At 40.8% G+C, this 11370-nt stretch overlaps 1 protein-coding gene across 1 annotated transcript in view; it reads right to left on the reverse strand.

Moving 5' to 3' along the window:
- Positions 1 to 11370, reverse strand: part of FASTKD2 (FAST kinase domains 2) — a gene marked incomplete at its 5' end in the record, with an annotated part of 21845 nt that overhangs the window by 7984 nt on the left and 2491 nt on the right. The window contains 4 exons of the mRNA XM_018574005.1: positions 1210 to 1349; positions 3188 to 3311; positions 6588 to 6696; positions 8790 to 8893. Coding sequence (XP_018429507.1) covers positions 1210 to 1349; positions 3188 to 3311; positions 6588 to 6696; positions 8790 to 8893 — 477 coding nt within the window. The remainder of the gene's footprint in view (positions 1 to 1209; positions 1350 to 3187; positions 3312 to 6587; positions 6697 to 8789; positions 8894 to 11370) is intronic.

Below are 11370 nucleotides of genomic sequence, written 5' to 3' on the forward strand. Positions count from 1 at the left end.
CTTATTTGCAGGCAAAAGCTTGGTTAAAAAAAAAAAAAAGAAAAAAAAAAATTGTACTGCCAACTCCTGACTGTAATGTAGAAGTAATCTGGGTGGCTCTAAAGCTTCTCAAACACTTCCACAGGGCAGCAATGTGTGCCCCCTCAAACCGCCTGGTCCCTGGGACTGGCACAATTGCTTAGGTTGGCTAGTGGCTGGCTAGTGAAAACCTATTACATCGATATCCCCTATGTGGAGTGAAACCAGAAACGCTCAACTCCGAGTTCCTCTGGGTTCAGAGCTGTCAAAACCCTGGCGGCTCTAGTTGGGGAAGGAAGCAGATCAAGCACAATCTTTGCTCAATCTTGGGCCTAGTAGACCCTGTATATCTCATTAAAGAGAACCCGTCACCTGCCAAATGATACCACATAGGGGACATGTCAGCAACTTTGTGATAGCAACAAAGTGAAAATAGTGCTTTAAAATGTACACATGCATGCACGTGATGATTGGGTGACCCATATTAGTTATTGCCGCACACACAGGAATAATTCTAGGTCTATTTACATGTTGAAGCCATGGCCATGTTAAATCTAAACCAGTGAGCTGTAAATAATTTTTTTTTAAAGCATCACCTATGGACAATTTTGAATATCTTAATTTTTTGCTGTTTTGGAATTTTAAGGCCTGACCTATTTGGTATAATTTGAGAATTATATGGTTTGTGTGCACTCAAATTAATGTATTTAAAAAAAAACAAAAAACATAGATTTGAAGAAAAAAAAAAAACAGGTTGTATAGATACTGTTCCACATAAACATCTGCAACTACCATTCTTTTATCCTACAGGAAAATATTTAACGTTTCAGGGGCTTCAGGGAATTTTAAGGTTTAAGATCCATGTTTTAACATGTATGAAAAAAAACAAACAGTGTACTGGACTTTCCATGACTATTTTGTTATAGGTCTGTTTCATGCTCTTATAATGTACATAAGAGACCACTACCACTGCTATACTTTATGAGGTATTCTTCTACTGGTCTTTCTAGTTTCTCTCAAGCTACACTAAACTAAAGACTAAAGACTAGCTTCCCTACTACAGAACAACAAAACAACACAAAAGAAATACAAGGAGATGCAGTTTAAAACCACAACACAGGATAATCATCAAGGGATAAATAAGAAAAATACAGAGAGGTGATACACAAAAGATTTGTGCTGAGATTTTACCTGCCAAGGCTTCCACAAGCAAATGGTCTTCAAAATCTGATCCCCAACAATAGTCATTAACCTTTCATTGCTATATTCCATTTCACAGCAGCAAGACAGGATACTAATAATGTTTGTATATGACAGTTCATCTATGCCATCTATAAAAGACAGAAAAATACCTTCAAAACAGATGAATGTGGGAACATAACCTGCAGTTCGAGTTTTCTTTCCTATACCATAAAAAATGCTGCCCATACATGTAAACAGCAAATGGTTTGCTCTCTCAGTAGCAAGAAATTGAAATTGCCCATGTAGCTTAAGCTGGCCTATCACTGGTAGATTTCCGTGGGAACTTTCATATGAAAAATCTAAATCAGAACATACAATACTGCCATCAGAGACTTGATGACAAGAGACTAGAATTAAATTAGTTTGAAATGTTGTTCGGTTTTGACATTCGATTTTGGAAATTAATGGGGTTTCTTGAATTAAAAAAAAACAAAAAAAACACATTCACTGTTATTATTTTGTTCGTTCGAGAAAAAGATTCCATCCTGCTCCTTCATTTTTTTTTGTCACTATGATCAAAATCAATTTGACCCCATTAACTATGAGAAGATTGAACGAAGGTTCCGAAAAATGTTTCGACTGAAATTCTAGCCATGTATACCCAGCTCTGAACTTAACAATGATGTTGCAGAGCTTTTAAAGTACAGTTACACGACCTAGAAGCTGACAGCCACTCGTATTACAAATAAAGCTGCCCACACACTTTAGAATTTCAGACTGAATTACAGAATTAGCAGAGCATTCAATTGAAAGCCCTTAATTTTGTCCAGACCTGCTACTTGAATGTAATCCCAGATGTAATAAACAGGCTTCTTTTGTGTATGTATGTATGTATGTATGTATGTATGTATGTATGTATGTATGCATGCATGTATGCATGTACCGTGTTAAAGGTCTTAACTTAGGGCTCATGGCACTTCCCATCTATTAAACTGATACTACACGGATATCCTTGAACTATCAACACTATGAACGTCCATATCAAGGACAAAACTTCTGGATTGTGTTTTTTTTCGTTAAACAACCAAAACCATATCGCCAAGGGAAGAGGTAAGCTATACACAGAAACTATGGCGGCTTGGACATGTGAGTAAGACTATTTTTTTCAATGGAAAACTACCCCTATTGTGGATAGATTAAATGAAATAAGATACCCCTATACGCACGTAGAAAGCAAGGGAAGACTCACATTGTAACCAATATCCTAATTAACCATCTCTGTTCAGGAACACCAACGAGTGTAACTGAATCGCTGATATCCCGCAAGGAAATAGCTTACCTCCAACACCCTAAGTGGAACGATAAGAAGCAAAACCTAAACTACAGGAGGATAATACAACTAAAAATAAGCAAAGGAAAAAGCTAATACCCTGTGATATACAGATATAAATACCCTGGAAACTAACGGGTTGATAAACTATATGTTACCAAAAAGAACTAACACGAGAAAAACAAAGTATCAAAACTAGAACAATCCACCCGCAATAAACGGGCCGAGTTAATTATATACGGAAAGGACATCCAATGTACTAAATAACTGCTATACTTAACTGGGAAACTGCCATAAGCCTTGACGTAGGTGTTACAATATAAAAAGGGGATAGATAGTCCTAACAAAGGCCACGAAAGCAACAGTCAGCTCTGATTTTTTCTACTCTGTTTTTAACTGGTCGATAAGAGATTGGCCATGTTTGTTTTTCTTTTGATACTTGAATAAATTATGTTTCAAATAACTTCAACACTTATGGTCTGTCCCGGTCAGTAAATTAACCCTTGGACTGCCTATACTAAATAGGCGGCCCGAATCTTTTTTGTTTGATTTACACTGAATGTAACTTGTGCTTGTACAGATTTGTATTTTGAGGGCAGAATTGTGCACAATATTATAACGAAGTGTTCGCGTTTTTGTAAACATATCATTACCTACCAATGAGTTTCTGACTGCAAGCATTCAGCAGATGTTCAGAATAGAAGTCGATATCAGCAAGGACACAAAATAGGTTTTTACTCTGTGCAATGTTAAATTTGTCAACCATTTGTAAAGCTTTGTCCTAAAAAAAAAAAAAAATCATAAAAAGAAAGAAATGTTTTGTACTTCAAAATACTTCGGTAAATATGAGATACAGTCATTTAAACTCTTAGGAGAAAAAAGAAAATGAAAAACACTGCAAGGGTGACCCCGACTATAAATAAGTGGGAGAGCGAGGGAGAAGACTATATTACATAATCTTCTATAGCCAAATTCTGCCTCAATCTCCCTCCATTGGGTATGGGGCCTACAGAAGTCTATGGGCAAATCTCTAACACCGAGCAAGAAAGAGAAATCCACAGAGCTTAATTTGTGGAGTTCTTTAATCCTTTTGAGCGGGGAGGTCATTAAAACCTTAAGGCCCAGGTTAAATGTAGCCGTATCAGTATAGCGGTAACTTGGCTATAACCCTATGGCTAATTTAACCACCTAAATAATTGATACATTTTTTAAGGATATATAAGCATTTAATTAGGTACACTGTTAATTTAAAATTATTATTATTATTATAGGCTTTCCAATGGACCAAAATGCAAAAAAAAATAAAAAAATGATTTAGTTTAATAATATACAGGTATTCCTCACTTAACGACCGAGTTCCGTTCCTACGACCAGGTCGTTAAACGGATTGGTCGTTAAGTGAGGAACTCTATACAGTACTATACTGCATTAGTACAGTACTGTATAGCGTTGCCGATGTACAGTACCGAACAGTGTACTGTACATCCGGCAATGGAAATACTTACCGAGACCTGCAGTGAAGATCGGGGGATGTCACTTCCGCCGGCGACCCGTCGCACTGACGCTGACGCGGAAGGTCGGAGGTCGATCGGCGGTCCGTCGTAAGTGCGAGTGGTCGCAAAACAGGTAAGTCGGTAAGTGAGGAACATCTGTACAGTGTATTCAGACTCCCTTCCCTTTTTTCAGTTTTGTTATGTTGCAGCCTGATACTACTGTTGTTTAAAGTCTTTTTTTCCTCAATCTTCTCAGTCAGCACCCCATAATGACAAAGTGAACACAGAATTTTAGAAATGTTTGCAAATGTATGAAAAAGGAAAAACTGAAATATCACATTGGCATGTAAACAGCAAGTGGTTTGACCTCTTGCAACAACACTTGAAATTTAGCTCAGGTGCCTCCCATTTCTCTTGATCGTTGCATAGATGTTTCTGCACCTTGATTAGAGTCCACCTGTGGTAAATTGAATTGATTGGACATTATTTGGAAAGGCACACACCTCTCTATAGAAGGCCTCACAGCTGACAATGCATACTGTATCAGAGCAAAGGCCATGAGGTCAAAAGGAACTGCCTGCAGAGCTTATTATAAAGCTGGCCATACACCTTACAACCATCGCACGACTTTGGTTGTGCGATGGTTGTAAGTTGATTAAAATTTCGTACGATCTGCCCATCTTGAACAGGCAGATCGTACTAGTGATCATCGCAAGCCCTCCACGCTTGCGGCATTCGTCTCCCAAGCACGCCACTAGCCCGCTGAAAAACGTACGATTTTCGGCAGGTTTTCAAGCGTGCTCGGAAGACGAATGTGCTGCGACCTTACAGTAGTAGAGGTCGCACGCTGCCCATACACCTGGCGATTTATCGTACGATCGTGGGATCACCCACGATTATCGTACGATAATCGGCAGGTGTATGGGCACCTCAAGACAGACCTGGGGTATGCTACAAAAAAAAAAATCAGTACCTGCCAACGCAGCCTGCGCTGACACAAGATGAGAACAAGATAAATAAGTGATGCCAGCCACAGATCCCGTCCCTTCCTTCTAGAATATAGGGCACAAACCTCCTATAAATATCGCATTGCATGGGCCACCATAAGAACTGACACCTAAACTAGCCATAGATTCCAGTTACCTCTGTGCAACTGCGTGACAGCAACTTTGTAAAAACAACTGCATAAAAGCAATTGCAGTCATGTAAAAGTCAAAAGAATCTATTACTGTCCTCATAAACAATTACTGTGAGAATCTAAAAAAAATTGCATACGTTACTAGAGTCTGCAGTAGTGGACATTAACCAGTTGACATCCGCGGTGTTAAACCCCCTTCCCATCCAGGCCATTTTTCAGTATTCAGCGCTGCGGTACTTTGACTGACATTTATTCCGTCATGCAGCGCTGTACTGAAATGAATTTTATACCCTTTTTTGGGGACAGATAGAGCTTTCTTTTGGTGGTATTTATTCACCACTGGGGGTTTTATTTTTTTACTATATTAAGGAAAAATTACCGAAATTTAAAAAAAAAAACAGTTTCCCCTATATTAAATGATAAAACATTTATTATTACCCAATTTATTGGTAAAATATAAAAGATGGGGTCACGTCGGGTAAAAAGACACTAAACATGTCAAGCCTTAAAATTGCGTGCGCGCGCGAAACCTCAAAAAACGATAATACCCAAAATTGGCCCTAGGCGACGCTTTAAAAGCTGTTACCGCTCATCAGTTTAGTGTTATCAGTGATTGATGGCCCTAAAATGATTGCTCTCACTGCGACGTTCGCGGCGATATGTAACATGTGTAGCGCAATTGTAATTTTTGCGCGCTGGGGCACCGGACGCGTATTTACGTTTATAGGCGCGTAAACGTGGGGGTGGGGGAGTTAAACATTTTGGGGGGGTTTTTTCCCCTTTTTTTATATGTGGCTTTTATTTTATTTTATTTTTTTATGTGTTACTTTTCTTTTTTTTTATTTATATTTTTTTTTTTGCACTTATTGTTATTGCTATTATATAGGGGGATAACAACCCCCTATATAATAGCAAAGGCACACTGACAGGTCCTCTTTATGGAGATATTAGGGGTCTCTAGGACCCCTAATATCACCTATGGACCCCAAAAGAAGCTGATAAAGCAGAGATCTGCTTTATCAGCTTCTTCTCTCTCCAGATGACTGACAGGTGAATGCGGAAGTGATGTAACACACATCACTTCTGCATTCACAGCCCGGACGGGGATCAGCAAGGAGCTGATCTCCCGTCCTCCTCCTCCTGACGCCCTCGGAGCCGGTCCCGGGATCCAAGATGGGGCAGCGGATCCCGGGAATCAAGGTGAGGGGTCAGGGGGGGTGCCGCGAACGAGCACATATAGGCGATCGGCGGGCTATGGACCCGCCGATCGCCTATATGTGAAACACCCGGTAACGGGTGTGTGCATTTAGCGGGTCTTTTCTGCCCGTGCGTACCCGCAGATGCTGCAGTGCCGTCCGTCCGTTTTTTTACTACGGGCGGACGGCAAGAGGTTAACAATGTGAGGTCATTCAGCTCCTGCACTTACCTCAAGCTTTAATCTAATTTTTAACGGTGCATTTCTTCCAAGGACTTTCATCATGGTCAGAAGTGGCGTCACTTCATTAACCACTTCAATTTTCACAGCCATCAGTAAGCTAGAAAAGAAAATATATTTTTTTTACACTTCTGTCAATGCCAACATTGGTTTAAGTCATAGATTGTCTAAGAGCAACCAGTAACGTGCATATAGAAAAATTAGTGAGCTGCTAATGCAGAGCCTGGCAAACTTTTCTTAATGTAGGAGCCAGTTCCAACAGCTAGACCTAGATAAGGGTTTATGCACACAAGCGTATTTACAGTGTTTTCTGTCCATACATTCTAAACCACAGCAGCTGCAGCGCCAAAGGGCTGCAAATACAGCCAAACTTTATGCTGTATGCAAACATGCCTGCGTTTGTTCCCGAATATGCCCATAAGTCCTACATTTCGCATGATGACGATCCAACACAGTGCAGCGGCTTTTACTTGTGACATTTGGGCTGCTCAATAACCCCGAACTCTACCTAGAAGGACGGGGATGTCAACCCGTTGTATAAAAGCCATGGGAAAGGAAAGTAAAAGCGCAACTATACTTCCCTCCCCACCAGCAATATATTGTCGGCAAGCTTCCTTGCCAACACCAACACTTTTGCCCAGTCTTTTCCAGGTTTGGGATCTTAGGTCATCTTGATTGGCTGGGCCAGGAAGACTTATCTATTGCACATGCAAAGGGAAGGTTATTTATCCAGCAGATGCTGAAATTGCTCACTGAGCTGAGAATGCTTTAGGTGCTTGGTAATTGACAGAAGGGAGAGTGAGCAATTCAGCTTATTCTTCTAGCAAGTGGATCGACAAGTGACCACTAGATACAGGGCACCTGGTATGTAACAAGTTCTGGTATCCACCAAGTTCTGGTAAATGGAAAAATATCTGAGAATTTCCATTCTATTACCACTCCCACAGAGTGGTTAGAGAATAGCGAGGAGTCAGGAGGACAGGATTAGGAATACCTGGACTGCACAGCCCCAAGATTAGGAACAAGTATTTTTAATACACGAGGTTATTAGCAACTAGTGATGAGCCTGGACTTGGTGTGAACCCAGTTCACCCAAGCCTGCTCAAAACTGTGACCGTCACCCCCTCCTACCGACCCAATCAGTGGTGGAAAGGCGCATTCCCCGCCCCACAGCTAAATATCACAAAGGGATGGGGAATGTCCCCACCGCAACTTTCAACACAGAATGGGCCAGGAGGGAGGAGTGGCGGTCAGAGATTTCTGCAGGCTTGGCTAAACTCAGACCCATCTCTACTGGCAACAATGCAGTTTTTTTGAGCAGGGAACATTTGATAAAATCTCATGGGTGGGGTCCCCGAAATATTTAGGAAATCAGTGAGTGGATAAGGAATTTCTTTCTATTAAAAATGAATTAGCTATATCACAGAATTGCACCCTTACACAGCGTAGACATAATCTGTCCTTTCTTTGAGGAGGATACATAAAACAAAAAAAAGTCACTGGTATCATGAAAAAAATTGATGCCAATATTAACCTCTTAAGTCCCCGTGGCTTTTTCCGCCCCTATAACCCCCTTGAGCCCAACAGGTATTTTTTTTCTTTTATTTCATAGATGTCCCGTTTCCTTACAGCACAGTCCTGTCTGGCAAGGTAGGAAACCTTATTTTCTCTGCTGAAGTTAAGTAACAACTAAAGGTCTTGTCCCTGCTCCAGCCGGTGACTTGACAGTGAAAGTAGAAGCAGCAGACCAATGAGCCCATCACTCTGCTCTCTCCTCCTATCATCACATAAATACTGCAACACAATTGATTAGGACGTTGTGCTGATTCTCTCTCTTCCATTCCGAGCTGTGCTGTGTGGGGACTGCATGAGACAGATATCAGGTACATACACTGCTTGCTTTGAAAAAAATAATTTAATTATGTATAATGAATCCAGAGCTGCATTAATTAGTGTCTATCTGCCTGGAGAGGAGCTTTAAAAAAATCTTTCAAAAAGAAAATCTAATTCCTCCACTAAGTTAGCAATGGCAAGTTTACATTTGTCTCAAAAGTACACAAAATAAATAACATTTTATACAGACTATATAAAAGCTACAAATCTCACAGAGGAATTACAGATCATTCATTTTATGACTGCAGAGTCTACTCCACATGTATTCAAGTCTTGTTTAGTGCATAACAAAATTCTTACCGTAGACCAGATTTTAGCAGATCCACATTTCTGTCACTCCTTAGATATTCCAAAGCATTGGCCAAAATGACAATTTCTTCTTCATTTAAACTACTCAGGTTTTCCTGAAAAAAATTAAAACAGGGGGAAAAAAAAATTATGCATCTGCATGCACTTATGAAAGTTGATACACAAGAAGAAGCACTTGGACAGGTTACAGCACTGATATGTGCAATTGGTGTCCATTGTTATAATATTGTTAATCGTATAATCCTGTTTTCAATGGTATAAAATCAGGAAAATGGCAAAAAATGCATGAAAAGGAAACAATTGACAGAAAAACTTTTCCAACCATCGTATATTTGCAATCCTCATTCACACTGCAACAAAATAAGCCTTTTCTGCGTGTGTTTGAGCAGAGCGACACTGAGACATATTGAGTTTTTTGAGCTACAGTGCTACGTAGCGCTTCTTTTGGCATTTTACCACAGGGACTTTGTAGATACATTGGGCAGTATACAATCAAAAGGTCTTTGATGTGACATAAATCCTTTCCCTGGTTCCTGCTTCTGTGGAAAGTGTTCCTAGATTTAAATTCTGGGCAAAAGTGACACTTGTGTAGCGCGACATCGCACTACAGTGTCACGCAAAAATGCTGCTAATGAGCGACATTGAGCTACACCTTTGAAGTCTATTGGGGCCAAGCAGCGCATAATCCTCCAAAAAATTGCTTATGTTCGAGTTACAAGCGACATTGAGCTTCAAGATGTGAACGTCTCCATTGAAATGCATTGGAAGAGCTACATTGAGCTTCATATTTGAGCTTTTTTTTTAGCACAAAATGCGCAACAAAACACTCAGTGTGAATGGGGTATTAGGCAAAGTAGCATTCACGTACCCTCTGTGTTTTACAAATGCTATGATGCCTTAATCTGATCATCTTCTTCTTTCCTGTCGTTTTTTGCAGTCCCTCCAGCGCTGGTTCGGGTCTCCGATCCAGCGCCGACTCCTCTGTGCTGGCTGTCACTTCCTGTCCCACGTAGTCTGTGAGATCTACTGAGCAGCACCACAGCAAGGGTAAGTGTCTTTTTTCCCTACCCAGAGTTCTTCAACCACCTCCGGTCCATGGCCGTTCCTGAACGGCCGGATGGCAGCCTTATAGGAGCGGGAGGGCGTCTTGCCACCCCCTCATGCACGGCGCCCAGTGCGCACACGAGTTAGGAAACTGTCAGCAATGTAAACAGCCAGCGATGTCTCTAGAGATGCCCGATCGCTTGTAGTAAGTGCGGGTGTGCGCCCCCCTCCGCCTCCATCGCTGCCGGTCCCAAGATCCGCTGTGCCCGGTGCGGCTGGGACCAGTATGGCGACTGTCAGAGGAGGTCAAAGGGAGATCAGTACACGTTCTCCCTTTGATCTCTTCTCCTGTCCCCGAATACAGGAAGTGATGTATATTACATCACTTCCACATTCCTCTGTCACTCTCCGGTACGGAAGCCAGAGAGAAGCTGATGGAGCAGATCTCTGCTTCATCAGCTTCTCTGGGGGTCCCTAGGTGACATTAGGGGCCTTAGAGACGTGGGGTGCGTCTACGTGCAAAAACAATAATTCCGCCTATTGTGCCGCACATGTTACATATTGCCACGAACATCGGAGTGCGGGCAATAATTTTAGGGCCATGAATCACTGAGAACATTAAGCTAATGAGCGGTAAAAGCTCTTAAAGCCTCCTCCTATGGCCAATTTTGGGTGTGGCCTTTTTTGCGATTTCTCGCAATTTTAAGGTTTGACATGTTTGGTGTCTATTTACACGGCGTGATCCAGTCTTATAATTTTACCAAAAAATTGGGGTGATAAAAAATGCCTGGTCTTCAAGTGGATAACAAATAAAATATTTTTTTGTTAGTTCTCACATGATCAATGAAAAAAAAAAATATAGAGCTGCAGCTAACGATTATTTTCAAAATCGATTAGTTGGACGATTATTAAGTTCGATTAATCGGTTAATCGGATAAAAAAATTAAATACATTTAAAAAAATGGCTCCAGTGATGGACTACTAGTCTGTATTGAGATTGTAGTCCATCACAGGAGCGAGCTTGGAGCGGTGGAAGTAAAGAAAAGGGAAAAAAAAAGGTGTGGTGTGCAATATAGTGAAATGAAAAGTGTAAAATTATACAGCAATTAATGTAGAATGGCACCGCCTATTAAGGACTACAAAACCCAGCAATAGTACATTATACAGCACAATGCAGAATACCACCAGCTGTAGAGGAGTACAACAAATCCCAGCAATAGTACGTTATATCTGGTAGTATTCTGCAGTGTGCTGTATAATGTACTATTGCTGGGTGTTGTAGTCCTCTATAGCTAGTGGTATTCTGCATTGCGCTGTATAATGTATTATTGCTGGGATTTGTTGTACTCGTCTATAGCTGGTGGTATTCCGCATTGCGCTGTATAATATATTATTCCTTGATTTGTAGTCCTCCATACAGCGCAATGCAGAATACCACCAGCTACAAAGGAATACAACAAATCCCAGCAATACATTAAACATACAGTGTACAATGTATTGCTGGGATTTGTATTCCTCTATAGCTGAT

This window comes from Nanorana parkeri, unplaced genomic scaffold, assembly GCF_000935625.1.
Source record: "Nanorana parkeri isolate BGI_ZX_2015 unplaced genomic scaffold, ASM93562v1 scaffold2671, whole genome shotgun sequence".
Lineage (NCBI taxonomy): Eukaryota > Metazoa > Chordata > Amphibia > Anura > Dicroglossidae > Nanorana > Nanorana parkeri.